Here is a 27,275-nt window from a genome sequence, read left to right as displayed (position 1 = left end):
GGAACATTTTCAAACTGTGGATGCTTGATTCCGTGTATAAAAAAATCTGTGTATAAGAAGGACTGACTGTAACAAGAAACACATTCAATCATTTCCTCTAGCTGGATGCACTGCAACAGACCTCCACAGGGAAGTCCCTACAGATGATGTCCTTCCAGCATGCCCAACTAGGGGGAAATAGTTGGATGTACGTCTGCTGGTACTCTGCTCTCCAACCACACGGAAATGGCTGTGTTGAGAGACTCGGGGGGGGGGGGGTACAGATGGGCAACTCCATGCCGCCTGTTGTTACCTCTTATCAGTGCCATACCAATTGCATGGTGCGACACCGACACACTCCCTAAAAAGAAGCCACTTAGAGTGTCTTCTTTTTAGGAGCATCATAATGGCGCCGCTTCTGGTGAGTGCCGTTTGTGCATACAGATGCCCATGCGCTACTGTTGCATGCCCTGTGTGGGCAGGGCCGTGGCAAGATGCGCATGGGTGGCGCTAGTAGGGCTGGGCGCATATAGATGTCCAACCTTCCAGAGCCCTTAAATTGGCCCTAGGTCAGCGCTTTGCGCCAGTCTGTACTGGGCCTTAGTCACTTGAAACGTGGGTTTGGGAGGTTGTTTTGGTTGTTGCAGTCAGCAAAGAATTCTGACTTCCACAACAAAAAATGAATTACATTAGTGCAAATTGGAATTAGTACTATTGCAGCTCACTAACAGAATGCTAGCCTTGGTTTTCCCATGCAGGAAATACATTTTTGTGCACTAATTGTATGTTTTGTGCAAAATATACTGATTCCTGCCCAAAAGTTTTGGTTTTCCCCCCCAATAATACATTCAGGAAATTAGACATAGCTTTCTTGTACAGGAATCTGTGTTCTTACATAAAGTACATTTCTCCAAAGCTTATCTGCATTCCCGTCCCATGCTTGTTTATATCTGTTGGCAAGGCTGTGTTTTTTCTTCCTGTGTGGAAATTCATATGCATTTCCCACACATATGTTCCATATTGCACACACTTATTTATATATCCTTATTATATCCATCTTCCCTACTGACTAAAGTGTTTATGTACATATTCTTCAGCTGCACCCATTCTTAGTCATTAATATTTTTAAAATATATGCCTGATTTTGTTTGTACAATTGTTTCACTAATCTTGCAGATGTTCACACACTTTCAGGGAAGGTGCACTTTGTCTCACAAGTCTGGATCAGTGTGAAGTGAATACTTTTGCTAAGAAAATAGGAAACACTGGATCCCCTCCCCCCCATTCCTAATCTTGTGTGTGTGTGTGTTGTGTGTGTGTGTGCTTGTAGTAGGTAGTCCAGGGACAGCTACACATAAAATTAAGAATATATGTCATGGATAAGAATATATGTCAGGTGATTCAGTACATTTTACAACCTTACTAGAATTTAAGTTCATCCATGTATTTGTAAACAAGCAGAATACATCTAGTATGAAGATTTTATAAATCTTCAGATAGAAGAAGGATGTTTCTTGGGTAAAAACAAACAACATATTGATGTTTGAGTACTAGGTGACTGAGAAATCCATGAAACAGAAGTGATTCCTGGAGGGAAAAAAATGGTACTTTCATGCATCAAATTATGAAGTATCACATATTTATTGTACTATAAATTGATGATTTGCAGAAAGACAAAAGACTAAAATCTCTTGTATCTAAGAGGCTTGAACATCATTAGATCTCTCCCCAAAATGAGATGTCCTTAAGATATCTAACATATAGAACAATGTTTAAACAAATAAGACTTAACCTTTCATTTTAAAGGATTAACTGTAAACAATAGCAGTAATTTTATTGATTTGATGAATAAAATTAACCAAGAAAGGAATAAAGTAGATTTGAAGTGATTTTCTTGATTGCCCTAGGAAAGAGAAATACAGTCAAGTAGAACACAAACATGCAGGAACTATTCTGATGAGAGAGGCATGGGAAGAATAAGCAGAAAAGCTGCAAGGACATTTCCTACTGATTTTGAAGCTTGGAATCCCTACTAACTGAGGTTATTTATTCAACCTAAGGCTTTTGACAAAGAAGATTTCTCTCTCTCTCTCTTCCCTTTAAATGGAGCACAACGATGCAGCTAAAACAAAACATTCCATCTGGTGCAGTACATCATAGGGCACATGAAGAAGGTGCACTTCTTCTGTTTATCCACAACATCTGGAAATCAAAAGTACACTGCCTCTGTACAAGTGGTGCTATCCAGTCACCATAGTTCAACTGTGGGACCTATTTTGTTTTTTACTAGAACCAGCTATGATCAATCAACTTGAACTAAGAGAAAAATTGTTCCTGAAACTGGGAGGACTATATATTATATGACAATATGGGGAGAGTCTGCATATGCAAGTAATATGTCCTTCTGAGAACAAGCATGGTACAGTGATTTCAACACTGGACTGCAACCTTGGAGACCAGGGTTCAAATCTCCACTTGGCCAGGGAAACCCACTGGGTGACACTGGGCAAGTCACATTCTTTCAACCTCAGAGGAAAGCAAAGGCAAACCCCCTCTAAACAAATCTTGCCAAGAAAACCCATGATAGGGTCACCTTAGGGTCACCATAAGTCAGAAATGACTTGAAGGCATATAACAATAAAGACTAGGAATTTTATTTCATTTATACAGGACACGGAGAGGGAAGCTTCTGTTGTTAATGTTGTTTAGCAGTGAAAAGCTGGAAACCTCCCTGCTGAAAATCATTCAACCCTGCAGTAGCAAATGGATGTTTACAAATCTGTCCAATATCCTTTTTTAAAACTAGTGGCAATAATCACATCTAGAAGCAGTGAATCCCATTAACTGAACCCAAATACGGTTTAGGTCTTGCTGAAATATGACCGAGAGTATTGCTTTCACAAATCTACCATTTTCATTATATTGAATAACCTTTGTACTAAAACTATTCCAGGAGCTCAATGAAGAAGCAGATCAATTAAGTAAGTTTACTATTTTGCTTTCCAAGTAATCTCTTTAAAACCAAGGAAATGGGAGATCATTTTAAACCTGGGAAGTGAAATGAACCTATTTATATGCATGACAAAGATTGTACAAGGCAACCCTATCACGGGGTTTTCTGGGGCTGAAAGTGTGTGACTCCCCCGAGATCACCCAGTGGGTTTCCATGGCTAAGTAGGGATTTGAACCCTGCTCTCTGGAGTTGTAGTCCAATGTTCAAACCAATACACGATATTGGCTTAGTATCCCTCTCTAAACAACAAATTCTAGAATTTTATGTGATGGAACCACAGTAGTTGAAGTGGACTGACTATGTAACAAATGTTGCCGTCCTTGAACAAGCAGGGATCACTAGCATTGTGGCCATGCTACTGAGGACGCAGCTGCGCTGGGCAGGACACGTTTCTAGGATGAAGGACCATTGCCTCCCAAAAATAGTATTCTACGGTGAACTCGCCACGGGTCTGTGTAAGAGGGGCGCTCCAAAGAAGAGATACAAGGAGTCCCTGAAACAACATCTCAGGCTCAGCCAAATTGATCACGAACAATAGTCCGCCCTGACCTCACATTGGGAGGCACGGAGACGCACTATCCATGATGCTGCAGCCTTTTTTGAAAGCTCACGCCAAACAAGTCACAAAGAGAAACGACAACACAGAAAGAACCACAACCCGGAAACTTCACCCAAGGAGACTTTCTGCTGTGCTTTCTGCAACCGGACTTGTTTATCTTGGTTTGGCCTTTTTAGTCATCAATGTGCTTGTAGAAAGTGCGGGATGAGTTCTTCCTGAATCTTTGTTCGTAAAGAAAAGCCAGAGAGAGAGAGAGAGTTGAAGTGGAATCATAGTGTTATAATCATATTGTGTGAAAGGGCCCATAACTACTTGTCTGCCTTTTCTCCTTGGCACATCCAAAAATATGTCAAAAAGGCCCTCTGGGTGAATGAAGTTAGCCTAGATTTTATTGGCTGAAGTAGATTCTTCACCAAGGACCTTAGAGTGCGGGACGGACAGTACGGAAGAAGGCGTTCCCTTAAGTATTCTGGACCCAAGCCATGTAGGGCTTTAAAGGTAATCACCAACACCTTGTACCTTGCCCGGAAACTAATTGGCAGCCAATGAAGGGATTTCAAAAGCGGTGTTATGTGATCGTTACGACAAGAACCTGTAATTAACCTGGCTGCCATATTTTGTACAAGTTGAAGTTTCTGAACTTGGCACGAGGGTAGCCCCATGTAGAGAGCATTACAGAAGTCTAATTGAGAGGTGACCAGTGCACGTACTACTGTTTCAAGGTCTCCCTGCTCCTGGAAGGGGCACAGCTGTCGTATCAGCCAAAGCTGATAACAAGTGCTCCTGACTGTCACATCCACCTGAGCTGTCAGGTGAAGCGACGAGTCAAGGAGCACCCCCAAGCTGCGGGCAGAGTCTTTCAGGGGAAGTGTGACCCCATCCAGAACTGGCTGACATAATTCCATATCTGGGCTTGGGTTTCCTATAACGAGTACCTCCGTCTTACCTGCATTCAGCTTGAGTCGGTTTTCCCTCATCCAGCCCATTACCACTCAAGACAGGCATTCAGAAGAGAGATGCCATCCTTAGTCACTGCATCAGTCTGAGACATAGAGAAATATTTTTGGTGTCATCAGCGTACTGATAACATCCTGCCCCATGTCTCCGGATTATTTCGCCCAGCGGCTTCATGTAAATGTTAAATAGCATGGGAGACAATGTGGCGCCTTGGGGGACGCCAAATTTTAGCTCTCTTTTAGAAGAGCAACTGTCTCCCAATGCCACCATCTGGAATCTGCCTCAGAGGTAGGACTGGAACCACTGTAGAACAGTGCCTCCGATACCTAACTCTCTCAGGCATTCCAGAATGATACCATGGTCAATGGTATCGAAGGCTGCTGAGAGGTCTAAGAGCACTAGCAGGGTCACACTTCCCCTGTCGATGCCCAGACGGAGATCATCGACTAAGGCAACCATGGCCGTCTCAACTCTGTATCCTGCTCTGAATGCGGTTTGAAATGGGTCCAGATAATCAGCTTCATCCAAGATTGCCTGTAGTTGATTGGCGACCGCCCTCTTGATCACCTTGCTCAAGAATGTCAACATTGAGACTGGCCCATAGTTATTTCTATCCAGGGGGTCTAGGGAGGGCTTTTTAAAGAGTGGTCTGACCACTGCCTCCTTAAGACAAGAAGGCAGGTACCCTCCCTGAAGGATGCATTGATTATATATTGATTATATAGATGGAGTTACTGGGCGAACAGGAAAACACACAAACAAACAAACTTCTGGATGCAAACTTGAGGAAGCAACAAATGATATTGCATTTCTTGAGGGAGTCCATTTATCATATTTTCAAGGCAATAAACTGGAGTAGAAGCCTTTCTCTCTCTCTGTTTTGTTACTTGAAGAGGCAGAGATGAAATGAAAGATTTCCAGCAGATGCTACATGCACTAAACTAGAAGTATTATCTTTGTTATTGACAATGAGGTCTGGCACCCCAGTGGTAAGAGTTGCATCAACATTTCCAGACTGTGCTTTCCCCATCCTACAACAATTTAATGGCGTTCCCCCCATAATCCCAGGTTAAAAACATATTGGAGATGGTGTCAAACCATCCTCAGGTGGCCATACCTGCTGCTAGACCTGACCATTAACCTGGTTGTCTCTACCAGGACAGGAAAGAATGAATGTGAATTTTAAAAAAATATGCACAGGAAGTAAGAGTTACAGTTATAGAGAGCTTAGGTTGTCACAGTGACTGGGCTTGCATAGTATAGTGACCAAAATTGTGGTTTGTTGAATTGTTATGTGTGGACCATCCTCACAAACAAATAATGGTTTATTTGCCAATTGGAAACCACAGTTAGGAGCCATGGTTTGCTGCTGGTTTAGAAATGGTGATTTGTTGAAACCATGGGTTGTATCTGAATCCACAGCTGTTGTTTTGCTCTGGTTGTTTTTTTAGGTGCTCACTTGAAACAGGAACTAACAAAAGTGGCGAGAGAAAAACAGACTTGAAATGGGGGGGGGGACCACAAACTGTGGTTTGTTTGATTATCTGCAGAATAGCTAATGAATAAAGTAACAAACCAGGATTAGCATAAACTATGAGGTAGTGATACATGAATTTGCTCATTGTTCTGAAACCATGAAAGTCAGGAGAATTTACTTGCATTTCCACATTTTGTTATTTAGTAAGGAGTATGGCTTTCCCCAATTTTATTCAGGCTTAGGTCCTATTCACTGCCATTGGAGTGCAAAGTGTACCTCCAACCCCACTGCCATACAGATTTTCAGGGTCAGGGTACACCTCTATGGCCAGGAGGGCTACAGTTCTTCCTACAGATGATGCCTGGAAGGCCAACAACCCCAACCCTCATGTACAGTTGTGTGTGTGTGTGGGGGGGGGGGATTTCACTGCTTAAGAAAATACTGGATATCCATTTTGCAATGACCAAGAAAGTAGATGCACTGGCATAACAGAAGTTACACCAGCGTACATCATCAAGAGGAATTTTGGATCATTGCTTCTGAACTATATCTATCTATGAAAGATAGGCAATGGGGAATGCCCTTCAGCTTGTGTTAACAGTCAACAGTTAGGGCTCTTCTCACTAACTACAGGGATATCCTCAAGCAACCAATGACATAAAGCATCTGCTTTTCAGCCAAAACACTCCCCACACTGGTTCAGTACTGAATTAACACCGTGGGAAGCGTCTGCTTTCAATGCAATGCAGTGGACCGGCATCTACAGACAAAGGTCAGGCTGCAAACAACCATGTAGGACAATTGTACATGCTGCCCAGCTTCTCCCTTCAACTGCAGCCCTCAAACAGTTTTTCCTGAAACTTATCGGATACTCAACAAATTTCAGTATGTCTCAGCTATAAATATATTTGTTAAAAGGCCAGAACATTGTACTGTTAAGTGAATAATATCAGTATGGTGTAAAGGTCAAAGTCTTCTTTGGATTTTTCCAACATGGATCAATACTATTAAGATGCAGTAGCAAGTTTGAGGAAAAGATCTGAAACAATCGCCTTACATTTTCACTATGTTCACTTGTAACAAACTAAAGAACGCTGTACTTTAATCTACTGCACCCAGAGTCTTAATTATGGGATTTTTTAATTTTTTTTTTAAAAAAAGCCTTTTGCCCATAAAACTCATATGATGATGTGTTCTAGTTTTAACAACCATGGAATTTGCCTCTGCATCAGATTAGGACTGCATTCCTAGACACAATTACTGAGCAGTAAGCTCAAATTTAAGAAAGGGATGTCTGAGTACACATGCGTAGTATGGCATTGTAAGATGTGCTTGGGAATACTGCCGTACTATTGGGACTGCTTGAAAAAACAGTTTGTATCTAAAGTCTCATGGAAATATCCACATACCTTCTGCATTTTCAGCAGATTCTATACCAAGGGTTCTTGGTTCTCCATAACATAGGAGCTAAACAGACTGCCCCAAAGGGGAGGCTTCAAGCTGCCCCTTCCGAAGCTGGACTGGGGCCGGAGCAAGCACACTCCATGGGCACAACCCACCTTGAAGCTGGCAAAAAGTCGGCTTTGCTGCCCGCGCAGTGGCTGGAAGCCAGCTTCATGATGCTCCAGTGGCGTGTGGCATGTAAATGCTGTGCCCCCAGAGTGCCATATCTGGGCAGCACAGTGGCTTGAAGCTGGCTTCCAAGTGGCTTCAGAGCTTGTGTTGTCAAAACACCACGCTCTGAAGCTACCCAGAAGCAGGCTTTTTTTGCCTGTTTATTCGGGCCCTAAAACAATGCATATAGAGTCATAAAATCAGAGTTGGAAGGGGCGTTGTGGGTCACTGAGTCAAACTCCCTGCTCATTTCATGGTCTCCAGCCTGAACATCTCCAGAAGGTATCTGTCCAGCCAGTTTTTGAAGACATGCAGAGAGGGAGACTTCACCACCTCTCTAGGCCAAACTGCTCTTACTGTCAAGAAGTTCCTTCTAATGTTCAATCAAAATCTACCCTCCTGTAACTTCAAACCATTAAACCTGGCCCTATTCTTTGAGGCAGCAGAAAATAGGCCTACCCTCGCCTCTCTGTGACAGCCCTTGAAGTATTTAAGGAATGCATTTATGTCACTCCTCAGTCTTTTCTTCACCAAGCTGAACATGCCTAGCTCTTTCAACTTTTCCTCATATGTTTTGTTCAGTTATCAGTCTTGCTATGCTTCTCTGAACCTGTTCCAACTTGTCTTTATCCTTCTTAAAATGAGACACCCAGAACTGAGCATGGTACTCCAGATGAGGCCTGACCAGCGCAAAACAGCAATAGCATTTATATTTCTATACTGCTTAATAGTGAACTCAGCACTCTCTAAGCAGTTTACAATCTGTAAGCTAATTGCCCGGGTACTCATTTTACCAAGCTACAAAAGGATGGAAGGCTAAATCAACCTTGGAGGCCAGGGGTTGAACTTACAGCCTTGTGGCTACAGTACTGGCATTTAACCACTGCACCACCAGGGCTCCCTTGAATATTGTGGGACTATTACTTCTCTCAGCTTGGAAACTATGTTTTTTGGTGGGTTTTTCGGGTTATGAGGCTGTGTTCTAGAAAAGTTTTTCCCTGACGTTTTGCCAGCAGCTGTGGCTGGGATCTTTACAGAATGCTGGCATGGAAGAGAGTGGGGTATATATACTGTTGGTTGAGAGAAAGTGATTTACATGTTAATCTGTGTATTGTTCTGTTCTTGAATGGCAAGGCTTCAGGCAGTAGTGTCACTAGAAGGGTGTGGGGGATGCGGAATGCACCAGGTGTCACAGTAAGGGGGGGGGTGACACCACTGCTTCTCAAACACCATTTTTTTCTGGCAGAAATGGGCTGTGGGATGGGTGACAACTGGCTGAATGAGACTACGTGTGAAAGGGATCTGGGAGTCCAAGTGGAGCACAAGTTGAACATGAGTCAACAGTGTGATGCAGCAGCTAACAAGGCCAATGCGATTTTAGGCTGCATCAATAGAAGTATAGTGTCTAGAACAAGGAAAATAGTCCCACTCTATTCTGCTCTGGTCAGGCCCAACCTGGAATATTGTGTCCAGTTCTGGGCGCCACAATTCAAAAAGGATGTTGAGAAACTGGAGCTTGTCCAAAGGAGGGTGACTAAAATGGTGAAGGTTCTGGAAACCATGCCCTATGAGGAACGACTTAGGGAGCTAGGGATGTTTAGCCTGGAGAAGAGAAGGTTAAAGGGTAATATGATAGCCCTATTTAAGTATTTGAAGGGATGTCATATTGAGGAGGGAGCAAGCTTGTTTTCTGCTGCTCCAGAGACTTGGACCCAGAACAATGGATGCAAGCTACAGCAAAAGAGATTCCACCTCAACATTAGTAGGAACCTCCTGACAGTAAGGGCTGTTGACAGTGAAACACTCCCTTGGAGTGTAGTGGAGTCTCCTTCCTTAGAGGTTTTTAAACAGAGGCTGGATGGCCATCTGTCGGGGATGCTTTGATTGAGATTTCCTGCATGGCAGGAGGTTGGACTGGATGGCCCTTGAGGTGTCTTCCAACTCTATTATTTTATGATTCTATAATTCATATGCTTCCCTTTAAAATGCTTTAAGAGATGGTGGAAGTGGAGTGAATATCAGTGGGAGGAGAAAGAGGTCCCAGGATTTTTTAAAGTTCAAATTTCAAAATTTTAAATTACTTTTTTTAATTTTAATTTTTAAAATTCTTTTAAAATTTTCTTTAAAACATCACATTTTAACCAAATGTTCACTATGCATATAGGTTGTGCATATGCTATTGTAAATACATTTAGGTTGTGCATATGATATCATAATTTGAAGGTATGATTTTAATTTTGCTTGTTGTTTATGTCACAACTATTAGCATTACACTCAATGCTATATGGGGATTATGATGTATGGCTAACATTGGTGCAAAAACCATTGCTAAGGATTCTATATGGTGTGAAATGGGAGGAGGTCAATGACACCATGAGTTACTGTACTGGGTGACACTAACCCTAAGGATGGCACAGGCCTCAGGGCCTTGCCATTCCACAACATGGCATAGAATCATAGAATTGTAGAGTTGGAAGAGACCACTAGGGCCATCCAATCCAACCCCCTGCCATGTATAAAATCCAAATGAAAGCATCCCCGACAGATGGCCATCCAGCCTCTGTTTAAAGATCTCCAAGGAAGGAGACCTTTAAATAATAGCCTGAATGGCTGTGTTCTCCTTATGAGGCAGAACACTGCCTCGTAGCCTGAAAAATCCACAAAAAACTATAGATGCCAGCCATGAAAGCCTTTGACTTTACATTGGAAACTATGGCACATTCTGGACGGGCCCTATGGGGCACTGTCGTTACGCGCGAGGAGCGGTGCTTCCTGACGCGCCTTGCCCCTCGCGCATAAAAAGTACATCAAAATGGCGGTGCCACATACAGATGGGCACCGCTATTTTGACGTCGCGGACGCACAGTGTCTGGACGTTGCGCAGCAGAAGTGGTGGCGCGAGTGCGCGCCTTGCGCCTTGTGGCACCTCTTCCAGGATGCAGGAAGAAGCGCCATTTTGGCACTTCTTTCTTGCTGTGCCTGGGAACTGTGCGATTTGGCTGCTGCGGTTCCTGGACACAGCAACCAGAAGTGGCGCGAGACTGCCTGTTTTGGGTGGTCTGTAACACGCCTATGCTTCTATTAATGCAGGCTAAAATAGTATTCATCCCTTTTTGCTGCAGCATCACACTGCTGGCTCATGTTCAATTTATAATCAGCAATCATTCCAAGGTCCTTTTCGCATGTAGTACTGCTGAGCCATTATTCCCCATCCTATATCTGTCCATTTAGTTTTCTCCGGTCATAGTCCAACATTCACATTTCTAAACCTTGCCAGCTCTATACACAGTGGGCCCTCAGTATCTACTGGGATTTGGTTCCAGGACCCCTCGTGTATGCTCAAGTGTGACTTTATATATAGTAGTGTAGTAAAATTGTGTCCCATTTATAAAATGGCAAAATCAAGGTTTGCTTTTAGGAATTAATATATTTTTGAATATTTTAAAGCTGTAGATATTTAATATCTATATTATATTTAATATAATATTATATTTAATATAATATGTTAATGTAGATGTGTAAATTTACAGCGCTTTATAAATAAAGGATAATAATAATAATAATAATAATAATAATAATAATAATAATAATAATAGATGCTTGAATCCATGGATGAATAATCCATGTATACGGCGGGCCAACTGTAAATACTCCTCTTAAAAAAACAAAAAACTTCCTCTTTGACTTTACTGTGTAGTCACATTTGATTTTTCTGATTTTTCTTCTTCCATGGGTTTGTTTGTGGTTGTGCATTTTGCAACTCATTCTTCAAGAGCTCCCACCCATTCTGGGTGCCTTTTTCCTTTAGCATGTTTACCCATGGGATTCCACCCAATAATTCCCTGAACTTGCTAAAACCGGCTTTCTTGAAATCCAGTGGCATCACCTTCTAGGTGATTGTGCCAACATTGTGCCAATGTTAATGATACTTATATTTCTTCATTATCACAATTGATTTAGTTGAAAAATGTACAGGCACCCTTGCTCATACTCATGCCCTTCAAGTAAGGATTCATTTATCTGACAGCCAAGAAAGTTCCAGTTTGTTAAAAGTTAATGCTTCCTTTTCCCCAGGAAAATCAATAATGCCTCTCTTGCCAATAGATTTATCTGCATATCTAAGTGCCTGCTGGATATGCCAATAGAAGCAGTAGATAATATCCAAATGCACGTAATGTTCAATTGTATCACTATCAATAGGACAAATCTATAGCAATGTGACTTTATAAAAATGAAGAATTAAAAAGTTTCAGTTTTACTTTTTAAAAAAAGGCAAAGCAATACACTTTTAAAAAGGACCTAACTTTGAATATAGTTTTGCCTTGAAGAGAAGCTTGCTGATCAATTGTTGAATAGCAAGTCAACTGGTAGGTCAATGGTGCCTACAGGTAGCTGAATACAGTGAAAACCATACCATTACTACTGCTACTACCACTAAAATCACTACTACTCTTTCTTTTAAATTATAACACTTACAATATTAGAAATTAAGGGAGTATTTACACTTACGTTTTTGTCCCACGGAGATCTGGATCTCCGTGGTGATGCAATCCTAGAGCAATGCTCTCACTACGGCCCCATTCACCCTACAAAAATAAAGCAGTGTGAATCCGGGTTATTTCTGTGACATTCAGACTGGACCCAAATGGCTGTTTGCTGGGGGGGGGGGGGGGGGTCATGAAAAAAACCACTTAACCCAGTGCATTTGACACCAGGTCCCTTACCACATCTTTTTTTAAGTGCTGGAGCAATCCGGATCTTTAATAGTGTGAGTATGCTACCAAATCAAACCGGGTTGTGTGGCAGCAGTACTGGAAATGGCATCATTTTCTCTCCAGTGGGTTCAGTTTGAATGGGAACAAGGTTTAAATTGCCTCTGAGAGATTTGGGGACGTAAAACATACTTAAGACCATCACTTCAGGATTGCATCACCATGGAGATCTGGATCTACATGGGACAAAAATTTAAGTGTGAATTCCCCCTACATTTTATGTCCCTGAATCTCTCTGAGGCAACTTAAACCCTGTCCCCATTCACACTGAACCCACTGGAGAGAAAATGGCGGCGGCGGTGACACTTAAAAAAAGATGCAGTAAGGGACCCGGTGTCAAATGCACCTGAGTTAAGTGGTCCCCCCCCCCCCCCCGCAAACAGTGCCAGTTGCATTCAGGGCCAGTCTGAATGTCATGGAAATAACCCGGGTTATTTCCATAGTGTGAATAGGGCCTAAATTATACAATGAAAGAGATGAACTGAAACCACTTAACTTTTTCTTGGAAGGAGTCTTCACATTTAAGTGGTAAAAGGTTCCATCTACAAGGCAAAATTAATGCAGTTTGACACTGCTTTAACTGCCATGACTTAGTGTTATGGAATTCTAGAATTTGCAGTTTTGCGAGATACTTAACTTTTGCCAGAAAGCTCTGGAGCCTAATCAACTACGAATCCCAGTATTTCATAAAATAAAAGCAGAACTATTGACGTGGTGTCAAACTGCATTAATTCTGCAGTGTGGCAGCAGCATAGTGTCCAGAAGTACGTTTTACTTATGCCCTAACTCATTATGTCAATGGACCTTTTTAGGATTTCCTGATCAATCTAATTTCCTTTGCAGTCTAAAGCATTAATTCTTTTTCTTGGGTTCCCAGATTTTTTTTGGCCTTCAGCTTCCAGATGCTTCACCTGCAGGGCCACTGGTGAGGAAGTGGTGGGAACTATCATGGAAAATTAAGGAGAATGGAGGAAGAACAGAAGGCATGAGCACTGAGAGGTGGGAAAGTAACACAGCATGTTAGGAGCAGAGAGTGGGAGGAAGTCCTAAACATACAAATTAACATGCAAATTAAGTTTAGTGGATATGAAGTTTTCCAGTACAATGCCACTGTCCTTGATTGGAAATACAATGTCAGCTGAAAACTGTCCAAGCCAGTTTCTAGTACTGATAGAAATACAATTGATGGCATGATAGCATTCTAATTCAGAAGAATCTATTAGTTATGTTTGCATAGTTAATACTATACACTTACACAGTGGCTTTCATCCCAGAAATCTCTGAGCGCTTAAGCAAGCATTACAGTAATTATTTCTGAAAAGTGGGCTAACATTTGCATTTTACAGTTAAGTAAACTGAGGCAAGGTACATTAACCTCCATTCCTGAAAGGATTCAAATGTTCCCAGTGGACATGGCTTTGGAAAGGGCTAATAGTGGTCACCTCTTGTTTGGAAGAAGCCTGCAATGATCCAATTTGCACTTAAGCATATGTGAAATTCTGGTTTAACAATTTGGGCTATGACCCAAGCAGTATGCAGGAATGTGCCCTCTATTCATTGTGAATCAGTTGATACATGGAACACTGAGCTACAAATGATTATGAGAACCTGAAGCCAAATTGGATAAAATGGTTAGTGGTCACAATTCTTTAGGCCACACAAATAAGTTGGGGTGTTTTTGTATCACAGGTGGAGGATATAATTCCCTGCAGGTCTTATACTCTTTCTTGCAGCTCATTCTTAACCAGTCCCTGGAAAGTTACTTTTCTGAGTTATCACTTACAGACTGGCCAGTGACTATTGGCCGTGCAAACTTATTTGCCTTCAGGGGTGAATTCTTATTGACAGCAGTGCAAGATGGAAATGCACTACTAGTGAGAAAAGGTTCATGTGCAAAGTGTAATCACAAAGATTTATCTCGCAGTAAGGAAGGACCCAGAACTGCTTACTATCTTGAAAGACCTACCATCTCCAAACATCATATCCCATAGATTTGCTGTTGTGGATAATTATCTAGAGAGTGAATAAATATCTAGAGAGAACAGATATATAGTTAGGGAGTGAATAACTATCTAGAGAGAGACAGAACAGCTAAAGAAATGTCCAGAGAATAAATGTCACAAGAACAGTCAGAAGCTGAAGCTCACCTTGCCCCCAGAGTGTGATGCATTGCTGTTCATGGGTTTGGCACATGCCATTATAGCAGTATCCATCCACCCTGTGGCAGGAATGCCCATCATGTAAGTAAACATTGGCTGGGCAATGAGGGCTGCCTCCAGTGCAGAATTCGGGAAGGTCACAGGAATTACTGGCATACCTGCATAAGATGCCGGCTGCCTTCAGCTGCAGGAAGAAAGAAGTAATTTTAATTCTAATCAATAAAATGCACTGCATAGTAAATTTATGCTCTCCCCCCCCCACATCTTCCTAAGACTCTGCACTCTAGCAGCCATTAAGCACAGTGTAAAGGCGTCACAGCACTTTATATGCATTTCTTTGATATACTGCACAATTGTTTACGATATACTTCCAAAGGGCCTCTTTCATTCCTCACTAACGGGCAAGCACAAGGCTTTTTGACATTGCACACACAAAAGCATACAGATTAAACCTCAAATGACTCTGCAATGGTGGTATTATTTAAGTGAGCATAAACCTTTACTGTTTGTTGTTTTAATATTAGAAATTTATGCATAAAATAAAAATGCACATTGTCATATGGGAGAAACTGTGACGTGTTGAATTGGATTTTGTGAAAAGTGGCAAAAAGATTCATAGCTAAAGCTGTAGGCAAGGTGCTGGCAACTTCTTTAGCACTCAAGAAGCCACTGGAAATGCACTATACCTCTGAATGGAGTCCTGCCCACCCTGAATGCATACAAAAAAAAAATTCACCATGCAGTTTTCACAGCAAAGTCCATGGGCGCATACTGCTCCTGGTCTTAAAGTGCAGGTAGTAGCATTACAACACTGGTTTGTACATTCCTAAAAGAAGGGGACAATAAATGAAAGAGCCACATTAAATAGAACATCTGTACAGAGAAGAACTGAATCCATAAGTCAACCTGATTTTACAGTTTAGATTAGAGGTCCAGAGGCAGTATCCCCCTTCCACTCCAGCCCAATATATTTTTTAATTGACAAAGGCTCCTCCGTGCTTTCTAGGGGCTCTGCGACAATTGTCAAGTGTTTGGTCCCCCAGTCTTCTTAGTCTAGGATGATTCCCAAAAACAGAAGTGACTAACTGGGGGAAGGGGAAAAGGCAAGCAACCCTCAATCTAAAACAGTTTGGCAAGTTATTTGATGAAATTGCCCATGGCTCCAGATGGCTCCTATCAGTTTTTTTTAAGTCAGAAAAAATTGGGAGGTAGGGAGATGTACAGGTGTGTGGGCTATGCTTGAGGTCCCTAGAAGCCACATATAACCTGTGGGCTTTGCTTTGTTCACTCCCTGATTTAAACTGGGATGGACAATGAAGGGAGGCTAGTGGTGTTCATTAGGAGGGCCACTATATCTGACTTCAGGGGGAAATAATTTTTGTTGTCCCAAAATATTTTAGAAAGAGCATTTTTTCATGTTCCTAGGCCTCTCTAGGCCATTTTAGGTCCAGGAATGGACTTGTTTAATAAAAGGAAACAACCTGAAATCATTACCTGGTTATTTTCCTGTATTTGAAAAATGGTATGTGGGAGCCTCCAAATATGTCAAAAATGCTTCCTTCCTCCCGGAGGGCATTGGGAGTAATTTTGAACCCTGAGGGCCCTTTGGAGAAGGGCTACATGCAGTCCAGGGATTGCACTTTGCCCACTCCTGGTTTAGACAGTGTTCTGCCTCATCATGCTGGGCAGCCATCCAGTGTTGCAAATATCATCGCAGTTAAGGATCTGGATGTCATGGTTATGAACCACCAGCCATTATATAGAAGGAAGTTTAGAAGAACAGCACGAGTAAGCACACTTTCCATGCCGCTGTTTTGAACTCTCTCTCTCTCTCTCTCTGTTGTGTGCCTTCAAATTGTTTCTGAATTATGGCAACCCTAATTCATGGCAGGATTTGTTCAGAGGAGGGTTCCCATTGCCTTCCCCTCAGGCTGAGAGTATGTGTCTTGTCCAAGGTCACCTAGTGGGTTTCATGTCCAAGTGGGAATCGAACCCTGGTCTCCAGAATCATAGTCCAGTGCTCAAACCACTACTCCTCATCGACTTGAGCTATATGCATATAAATGATCTTTTAGACATGGCATCTACATGTCTTAGCACATTTCTCCAAGGAATACACACACTTCTATTTCTCAGAAGCATATTTATATACTGTGACATATAAAAAATAAATATGCATAGTGAACACTCTTTGAGGACTAGCCTGTTTGCAAGAGGCGTGTAATTGTGCAATTCTCTGAATTGTGGCTTACCTGAAGAACAATGGACAATGTACAGTTAACATTTAAGACAGAAGACTGAATGAACACAATACAAATACATGAGCTAGAATATGGTGGAACTGATTCAAGGGGCACAACCTTGAAAGCGAAGACTAAGGAAAACAAGCTGTAGCTATGAAAAGCCAACATGGACCAGAGGACTAAGTTGCTAACTGAGAGCTAGTAGGAGTTTGGGACAGGCAAATTGTTTTTTTAAACAAAAATTCTGGGAAAGAGAAGGAAGAAGGGGAAATAGAGGAAGATGAACAAAAGAAAGAAAAATGATCCGGAAGCAATTTGTTTCTAGATGTGGGTTAGATAGGCACAGCCCAATCCTGGGAAACATGAAAAAAAAAAACAACCACATTCTGACAGTGAAAAAAAAAGATGGCCCCTGTTGAAACAATTATCAATTGTTAAGAAATATTTTTCTATCACAAGAGTAAACAGATCAGTGCTTTTTAATCATCATTAGCAAAAAATGCATTTGTATTGTTTGCTCAAAAACTTGCCTGAATTTTTTTATTAAAAAATTCTTGGTTAAAATATATTTATATTTATATTGTACAATCAGTGAAATACATGTAAAAACTTTTGGAAAAAAACTTTTTCCTGCAAGGGGGAAAACTTATCATGTGTGAGAATGAAATAACAGATTTGCATCCCTAAAGAGAAGTCATCAAGGCAAAAGGGGTAGGAAAGGTTAATTGGAACTGGTACGTTCAACACATTCACACAAGGTTTGGCATCTTGTAACCCTGCCTAAGCTCTTTGTTCTTTCATACATATATATTGAGAAACATTATTATGAACTAGTTTTATCTTGCTGAATGCTTCCAAAGGATATTGGTAAGTAAATTGCACAAAGCCTTGGAGGAGGAAAGAAAAACAACTACAAAAGGTCCCTTCCCCTAGATTTCAGGGAAAACTCTATACTAAGCGTTGAGGCTTCAAACCAAAATAAGTTTTAAAGATGGAACTAATCTTCTAGTATTCAAACAAGTACATGATAAAAGGCCCACTACTTTTAAGGGGAAAGGGTGACTCTCTGCTCATTTCCAGTTCCGACAGATCCAGAAAACTGTGAGGCCACTGAATGTCCACTGTAATGAACATTATATTTATATAAAACAAAACTATATTTTTCAAAGTGGTTAATTAAACTCCCCCCTCCCCCCAGACCTTTGAGAAACCACTGTTTAGGGAAAGGGCTTTTAAAAATTTGCTGTACAGTACTTTGTTTTATTTCTAATGAATATGCATTAAATAATTTTCAAAAATATTGAATGTTTTATATTGCTCTTATGTGCCTTATTTGTTGAGTCTGACTTATGGTTTTCTTGGAAAAATTTATTCAGATGAGATTTGCCATCATCTTCCTCTGAAGCTGAGAAAGTGTGATTTGCCCAGTGCTACCCAGTGGGTTTTCAAAACATGCCCACAGGAGGTTGACCAAAATGCTGAAATGTCTGGAAACCACGCTCTGTCAGGAGAGACTTAGGAAGCTGGGTATGTTTAGCTTGGAGAAGAGAAGGTTAAGAGGCGATATGACAGCCCTGTTTAAATATTTGAAGGGATGTCATATTCAGGATGGAGCAAGCGTTTTTTCTGCAGTGCCAGAGAATAGGACTTAGAGTCATGAGTTAAAATTACAGGAAAAGAAATTCCACCTAAACATTAGGAAGAACTTCTTGATGATGAGAGCTGTTTGTTCGCTGGGCATTAAACAACCATTTTCTTTCTTTTCTGAGATCTCTGCATTTTACAAAACTGCTCTCATAGTGCTGTTAATCCTTTTAAAAATGATATTAAAATGCCATGTCACTTGCAATTTGCTTTGGTCTAATTCTGAACCTATGTACCGCATCAGAGCAGTGAATTAATGACCTGATTCTCATACATACATCTATATCTATGGCTAATGCTTGCATGTAGAAAACCAGACTTTAGAGAGAAGTCTAGGCTAGAAAACTTCTCCCTGGCATTTAGTTTTCTCAGTGTGAACTAGGTCTTTGTGATTTTCTTCTAGAACTTTATCATCATTACAGTTTTGTTCTGAATTGTTTCCAATTTATCTTGTACTGATCAGAAGTGGCATGCTACTTAAATGAGATCTAATCTTTGAGCTGAGCAGGGTAGTACCAGCCTTTCATGAGTCTTGGAAACGATGCTGTTCTTAATGCAGCTTGAAAGGATATTAGCCCTTCTTGCCACAGTATCACACTGTAGAGGTTTTTTTTATCCACTATAACCTTCACATGTCCCTTAGAAAAAACAGCCCATTTAGTTATAATTTCCCATCTTCTTCTTCTTTTCATTATTTACATATTATACAATGCCATTAATCACCAAATTACTTTTCAAAACTGCGTATGTTAAAGAATAGTTGAGTATCCACAGTGAGCTTATGTCTCAACTCAGCATATAGGTTCTTCTTTCCTATATGCAATTCTTTCTATTTCTTCTTCTATTATTTCATTTTATTGGTATCTGTCTCACCTATTGAGTCCTTTCCCCACTAGTATGCTGGTCAAATGAAATGGATCTGCTATTTAGTCTTGATGAAAGATTAATGGAGAATGTACTCTTCAAATGTCAAAAAGATTGGTAATTAAGATGAGTGGGAACATTTTGTTTCACTTCACTGAGATCTAGCAGAAAGCTGGGGAACCAATTCATTCTGCTCCAGCCAAAGTCAAGTAGAGAAACTGGAATGGCTTCCATTATTGACTACATAAACTATCCCTGTACCTGTAACTGAGATGAGGGAAGGGTGGCTTGGCCAATCCATTGCCTATACTCCCCCTGTAATTAAATTCAAACACTTCTGAAAGCTAAGGCTGCATTTGAGTTGTATTCTGTCATGGATCCAATAAAATCCAATAAAACGAATGTCTTTAAGGAGAATTTAGGAAGAGAACTACTGGTGATTGAAGCCCCAGGCAGGGAGGACTGGAAGTCATTTTATGCATGTTTTGTTTATGGGGGATGTAGGAAGGCTTAATATGTAATATGTTTTGTTATGTCTGTTGATATTGGTTTTTGTTTGTATTTTGTATTTTGTATCTGTTTTCATTCATTCCTGTTGTTGAAATATAATAAAATATATAATATAATATAATTGAAATATAATAAAAAGATATAATAAAATAAAATAACAAAATAAATTATTTTTTGTACTGTAGAGGGAAGGTGTTTAATTTTGGTTCCATTTTGCTGAGGAAAGTTGAAAGAAAACCCCAATGCCTTCAGGGCTGAGGAAGCAAAATATACCCCCCTCTTCCTTCTGGCAGAGTCCACCCTATATTTCTAGTTGATCCAGAATCTACTGGAAAGCCACATATCCTGGACCAGTTCTTGGCAATTTTTCATGTTGGTCAGAAGATATGCCTGTGGATTGATTCAGGTGGCGTTGGAATTCTCTATCATCTGTACTTTAAACAGTGACAGGCACTGGGTGAAGAAAGGCAGCTGAGCATGAAAAGCAGTCACCAAGGATCTTTCCCTTGAAGGTGGAAAAGATTACACTTTCTTGGCAATGTAAAGAAAAACCTGTACAGTATAAACATTTTAGAGAGATGAAAGGCTCCATTTTAGCAAAATGGCTGGAACTGAAGAATGTGATGGCCCTTTTTGTTCTTTGATTCTATGACTTTTGATAATTGGCACAGTCTGGCTTACAATAGTATTTAGGACCTGAAGGTCCAGAGTAAATTCAAATCCAAACACATTACAGGTCCTTATAAAGACCTTCAGTTTATCCTGAAATCAATATTTTAAATCCTGAAATTATTTTTGAATCTTAGAAATGTGATCTCTCTGCATTTATCATTCATTGCCTACTGTGCTTTTATTTTGCACCTTAAACAAAAATCTGATCTCTGAAGATGCCAGCCACAGATGCTGGTGAAACGTCAGGAAGAAACGCTTCTTGAACATGGCCACATAGCCTGAAAACCCCAGAACAAACTAGATTGTCAAGATTTATTCAGAGGAAGTTTGCCATTGCCATCCTTTACGCCTGAGAGAGACTATGACTTGTTGGATGCTACCTATGGCTTTCCATGTATGAGGATAGGTTGGAACCCTGGACTCAAAGAGTCTTAGTCCTGTTATCAAACTACAACACAACACTGGATCTCAATGTAGGTTATCTGTGATATCAAAGGTATTGAAAGGGAAACAGAAGGAAATGCAAAACAAACAAACAAACAAATAAAAAAGCACCACAAGATTCCATGTGAGTTAGTTTGTATAAAATGACATTGTTATAATGGAACAGCTGCATCCAGCATCTATATGCAATTATTTCAATGGAATGCCCCAAGGACCTGGCTTATGCTGTTTGTTGTGTGCATTTATAGATGTCTGGCTTTATTTTGTGGTATTGAGAGAAACAATAGATTTGGAACAAAAATGATCACCAGCATCGCTGCTAATGAATATATCCAAGGCTCATATTGTTCAAGTTAATCATGTGTTTCCCACCACACAGAAGGTTATAATGATCGTATGGTCTGTAGATTGAGCCAGTGAGCATTCTTAGGAAATACTGGATTTGTTTCTGAGGTTATAGTCAGGATGGCAAGTGAAATCAGCGGTGTTCAAAAGCAATTCTTTCAAGGACTCAACAAATTGCAACAAATAAAGCTGCTACTCAGCATTCCTAACTTTGCCTTAACAAACCGGGGTCTACCTGTACTTACATAAGGGACACATAAGGGAAAGTAACTAGGTCAGAAGGATCTTCACAAGTTATTACTCCTTTATTACCTTTTAAAGGGCCCTTAAAGAAGCAGCTATCTAACTGATTATACCACTGACTCCTGAAGTGGGAGGAGGAAGAAAAAGTCAGTACTGAACCGTTTTGTGAAGATACAAACAAAATAACATTTTTAAAAAAAGCATTGTTGTCCTCCAAAACGCTAAGGTACAGATTAAAATCTGATAGGAACACTAAAACTTTATGAAATGAATAAAATAGAAAATGTGAGTTAACTGGCAAATCTACTTTCAGGCCTGGAGCAGGAGGATGAGGTCTTTCCACATTATTACAATTGCATTTTATTTATTTTATTTTATTTGCTATTTTACTTTATTTTATTTGCTGACCTCACCTAAAGGTTGAGTTTTGGTTCAGTGAGTATGGGTGTGTTTCTGACCACCTGAGAAAAAGATACGCAAAACCAGCTACAGTTTCATTTCTGAAGCCAATTTATAAATCAGCTAATAATCTCTTACTACTTTGTGAAAAAAAGTGGCCAGCAAGAACATCATTGTGGTTTGTGCATTGTGGTCTTTAGTTAGGGGGCAATGGTTCACTATTTGATACACACAGTCACTACATCAGATGATTAAACTACAGATTTGTCCACGTTGTGTTCAATATAATGATATTGGGTGTGTGTGGGGGGGGGGGGGAGTACAAGGAGTGGCAGTTTTCTGCTAATGGTTGCAAGTTCCTAGTACTCACCACACAACTAGCTGAAGCAACCAAGCACAAGAACCTGTGAAAGATTTAGTGCAATGGCCTGGATAAATGCATTACACCCAGTAGTATAAAACTGGATTTAACACTTGAATAGGAATGAAATTGGGTTTTCTACAAGTATTAGAAACTTGGTGCAAACAGAACAACATTACTGGATGCCACATTCTTGGATACAGTACATTCCAGGTTGAGTTTCTGCATCTTGAAGGGGGAATTGCATTTCTTTCAATAAAGTTGGATTCTTGATTTGCTAGCCTTCTGATTTATCATGGAATTACTAGGGAAGGCAATTCTTTTAAATCTTCCTGCAATTTAGTTTGTATTACGACTAGCTCTTCAGCTTAGTAATGGAGATGAGTACCGCCTCCTACAATCAATCACAACTAGACGTTCATGTCAAGGGGAAACCTTTACCTTTACTTTATGACATTGTAGACAAAGCCTATCGTGCTAGAAAGTTCTAGGCTATTAAATATGTGCTGTTTTGTGATTTGTAAGATGTGTCTTCCCAAATGACTAAATTGCTATCATTCTTTGGACGCATGACAAGATGACATGACTGTTGGAAAAGATGATAGTACTCAGCAAAGCTAAAGGCAGTAGGAAAAGAGGAAGATTTCATTACAGACAGATTGACTCAATCAATGAAGAAACACCCCTGAATTTGCAAGACCTGAGTAGTTAATCACAGGGTATCTTAGATGTATTTCATGCTTAGAATCATAATTTTAGAGTTGGGAAGGACCACATGGGCCATCTACTCCAACTCCCATCATGCAGGAATTTACAAGAAAACCCCCTCTGAAAGATGCCCCTCCAACTTCTGTTTAAAAACTTTTGAAGAAGGAGAGTTTACCCCCTCCTGACACAGCTCTTACAGTAAAGTTCTTCCTAATGTTTAGTTGTTAGCAAAATCTGAAGTCAGTGTGATGACACAACCACAACTTCAACAAAAAGATGTGTGTCAACATGGTTGCTCTTATTAAAACAAACAAACAATACTCATATGCTAGACACATGACAGGGCTCCAGGTCTGATACTTGCATGGCTGAGCTTTTAGGTTCAGGAATAGATCCCCCCCTGCCCCCCCGGTAAAGATCTGATGAGATATTTTGCTGACAATGGCCCCATACAGACTGCCAAAATGAAGCTGCTTCGAGTCACTTTAGAGATATGCTGTTTAAATTATGTATGTGTCCTAAGAGTCCGGAAGCTGCACCAAAGCTGTGCTCCAGTTTTTAGGACTGGATTGTGGCTTTGGCGCGGCTTACGGACTCTTAGGACACACGCATCATTTAAACAGCATACTTCCAAAGTGACCTGAAGCAGCTTTATTTTGGCCTGTCTGTATGGGGCCAATGTCTCTCAAAATCAAAATAATTTCCCCCACATGAAGATTGGTAGGGTACTGAGAATTTCTTCATATGGGGAAAGGCCAAGAGCAGCCATTTTCCAATGCAGAAAAGAATGCTGTGGGGATATCTGTTAAGTCATAGAATTGCTTCCAATTCTGCAATGCACTCTATTTTGGAAAAAATTTCAAAGATGTGGAAACTGTTTCATAGAGAGTGTAAGGGTCACATCACCACCAAAATAGGAAAGTGATGGAAAAAGCTTGTGTCTGGGCTGCTAACCTTCACTCCAGCTAAAGCCCTTTTCTGCTGATCAGACAATAGAGCTTTGTCACTAATGTTAAGTAGGACTTTTGTGTGACAAGAGGTCCCTTCATTCTACTTAAAACACTGCAGTGCTTATTAGGAATATATAGCTGGACATCCAGTTATGTTTGATTCAATATATCTTTCTTTGGACTGAGAAAGTAGACTAACTCACTCCAGTCATAATGCTAAACTGTGCTAATATGCAACTGAGGATTTCTCCATGAAACAAATGAATAATGCAGTCTTAGCAACCTCATTTGCTGAGATACAAATGTAATCTCTAAATACATAGGAACACACCAGACATGCAGAGGGAGTTAGGGGCTGTTCAGACCAGACATTAAGGCCGGTGTAGGGGTGGCGTTGGGGCATCATGTCCACATGACGCACACCCTGACCCCCGATAACCTGGGAAGAGGTGAACCCAAATAACTTTTTAAAACTTTAGTTTGTGAGCCCAGACACCTCAACATGTCTGCTAGAACGCTGCTTGATTCCAATAGTTAATACAAATATGGCTTTTGTATGCAAGCCTCACGAAGAGCTGCACACAGAACAACTTGATGTCTTCAAGGATTAGATTGGTATTGACGTATGGATCCTAGACTAAATTACTTAGCTAATGTAACATTAACTAATGTAATGGATTTGCTGGTACCACAGATTACAGTAAAAGATTGGGACTAAAATCAATCACACTTGAGTCGCAAATTTTCCAAGGCATTTAACAAAACAAAGGAAGAAGCCACAGGTCAAACTGCTTCATGGCAATAATAAGTGGTTTTTACTTTAGCAGGTATTAGCAACATTCAGGTGTGAAAATGAGAAAGATACAAGGGTTAGAATGAGTTTGCCAGCTATAGACACTCTGCTGTTTTTTAAACAAGCAGATGAGTCTGCTTCTCCAATTTTGCTGCCTAGAAGAATGAGCGAACTGTCAGGAAATGCTTATGACTTGGATCAATCCAATAAACTGTATGAAAAATCTAAAGAAAAATCTTTCCATTTTTATGTATCTCAGTCTATTTTGTATGCAGTGCTACATTTACTAGGGAAGACAAATCCACCATGACTAGATATATTTAATTCTGATTATCTGGGAGAAAATCAGTATCAGCAATGGATGGCAACGTTTAAACAAAGAAGGGTATCTTATCAGGTCTTTTTTCTGTACTGCTAGCAGATCTACATTAAAAACAATTGAGTCAGAGAACAGCGAATTTTGGGAAGCAGGCTAGACTTGGGCAAACAGAGGAAATGGTAAGGGGAATATTGACATAATTGTTGTCCTCTTTCCAAGTTTATCACTGTGCTGTTTCAGTGCAAACTTCCTCAGGGAACATGCCTCACCACAGAAGTCCACCCAACCTTTAAGCCTTCATATTTACAGTTTTCAAGGGCACCACCTCTGTTTATAAAGTTACATTGAAAGGAGACACTCTATTTGAAGGAGTTATCTCCCTACAGGGTTGTTCTGAAACATTGTGCAGCTTGAAGTAAAGGATGAGATAGTGTCCCTTTCCTGTACTGAAGCTGACATTGCGGCAGATAACAAGAGAAAGGTTAAATTATCATGAAAAAAGGAAGAGCATACTGATATCTGAAAACAGGAATTGAGAGTGGGTATACAAAGAGAAAAGGGGGATAGACAAGATATCAAGTACAAGAGGATAGATGAGAGATGGACACAGAGTACAAGATGACAGATGAGGTACAAAGAGGCCAAGTGAAGTGCTAAGATGCATAAATAAAGAATTAGGAAGAAGCACAAAGAAAGAGAAATTAGTAACTTGTAGGATGTAGATAGAAAAAAAAGTAAGTTAGAGATGGGACAGGGAGAGATAAAAGGGCTAGCAGATAGTTGGGATCCAAAGTGCTACACAGAAAGAGGAGAGAAAAGAGATAACATATTGTTTCTTCATACAGCAAAAGAACAGCCAAAAATATTATCTCTTCCTGCCTTCTACAGAATAGAAAGGGCAGTCACTAAACAAGATAGCCCCCAAGAAGGAGAGGAAGGGACTTCCAGTGACTATAGTCATAGTTGGCAGATTTTGACAGAGCACAGCTGTCTTTAAAAAGCCCTGCAGGCATTAGGACTAGCTAGCTAGCAGCCATTCAAAGCAATCATAGAATCATAGAATCATAGAATCGTAGAGTTGGAAGAGACTACAAGGGCCATCCAGTCCAACCCCCTGCCATGCAGGAAATCACAAAGCTTCCCCGACAGATGGCCATCCAGCCTCTGCTTGAAGACCTCCAAGGAAGGAGACTCCACTACACTCCGGGGGAGTTTGTTCCACTGTCAAACAGCCCTTACTGTCAGGAAGTTCCTCCTAATGTTGAGGTGGAATCTCCTCTCCTGCAGTTTGCATCCATTGCTCCGGGTCCTAGTCTGTGGAGCAGCAGAAAATAAGCTTGCTCCCTCTTCAATATGACATCCCTTCCAATATTTAAACAGGGTTATATCACCTCTTAACCTTCTCTTCTCCAGGCTAAACATCCCCAGCTCCCTAAGTCGTTCCTCGTAGGGCATGGTTTCCAGACCTTTCACCATTTTAGTTACTCTCTTTTGGACACGCTCCAGTTTCTCAATGTCCTTTTTTAATTGTGGTGCCCAGAACTGGACACAATATTCCAGGTGGGGCCTGACCAGAGCAGAATATAGTGGCACTATGACTTCCCTTGATCTAGACACTATACTTCTATTGATGAAGCCTAAAATCGCATTGGCCTTGTTAGCTGCCGCATCGCATTGTTGACTCACATTCAACTTATGGTCTACTTGGACTCCTAGATCCCTTTCACATGTAGTTTCATTCAGTCAGGTGTCCTCCATCCTATATCTGTGCTTTTCATTTTTCCGCCCTAAGTGCAGTATCTTACATTTCTCCGTGTTGAATTTCATTTGTTAGCTATGGCCCAGTTTTCTAGTCTGTTCAGGTCATTTTGAATCTTGATCCTGTCCTCTGGGGTTTTAGCTACTCCCCCTAATTTGGTGTCATCTGCAAATTTGATAAGTATGCCCCCAATTTTGTCCTCCAAGTCATTGATGCTCCCTCTCCATCTCCTCTGAGCAGTGGAAGGCACAAGACCTGCCTCTCACACTACTTCCACCTTCTCTCAGGTACATTTGCACAGTGACAGTGCTTTGGGGATTTCAAGCAGAGCAGCAATGGCAATGGCCAGAAGGAGAAGGCATCTGTTGGCCAAGAGGTTTTGGGCAGACCCAGAAGTTAAATTTCTTCTGTATCCTTCGCAATCTCATTCTGGTATTCTTAGGGAGAGACAGCTGGCTCTGTCATTAGGCCAAGTGAGGTAGCCACATAAG

The 27,275-nt window shown here is 40.7% G+C and overlaps 1 protein-coding gene across 1 annotated transcript in view; it reads right to left on the bottom strand.

Moving 5' to 3' along the window:
- The window catches only part of ADAM12 (ADAM metallopeptidase domain 12), a 312,824-nt gene that overhangs the window by 31,586 nt on the left and 253,963 nt on the right, over nt 1-27,275 (bottom strand). The window contains exon 9 of the mRNA XM_042459693.1: nt 14,519-14,714. Coding sequence (XP_042315627.1) covers nt 14,519-14,714 — 196 coding nt within the window. The remainder of the gene's footprint in view (nt 1-14,518; nt 14,715-27,275) is intronic.

The sequence above is a fragment of the Sceloporus undulatus genome, chromosome 3 (genome assembly GCF_019175285.1).
Source record: "Sceloporus undulatus isolate JIND9_A2432 ecotype Alabama chromosome 3, SceUnd_v1.1, whole genome shotgun sequence".
Classification (NCBI taxonomy): Eukaryota; Metazoa; Chordata; class Lepidosauria; order Squamata; family Phrynosomatidae; genus Sceloporus; species Sceloporus undulatus.
The sequence above is the reverse complement of the archived record's forward strand: the minus strand, read 5'-3'. Positions and strand labels throughout refer to the sequence as shown.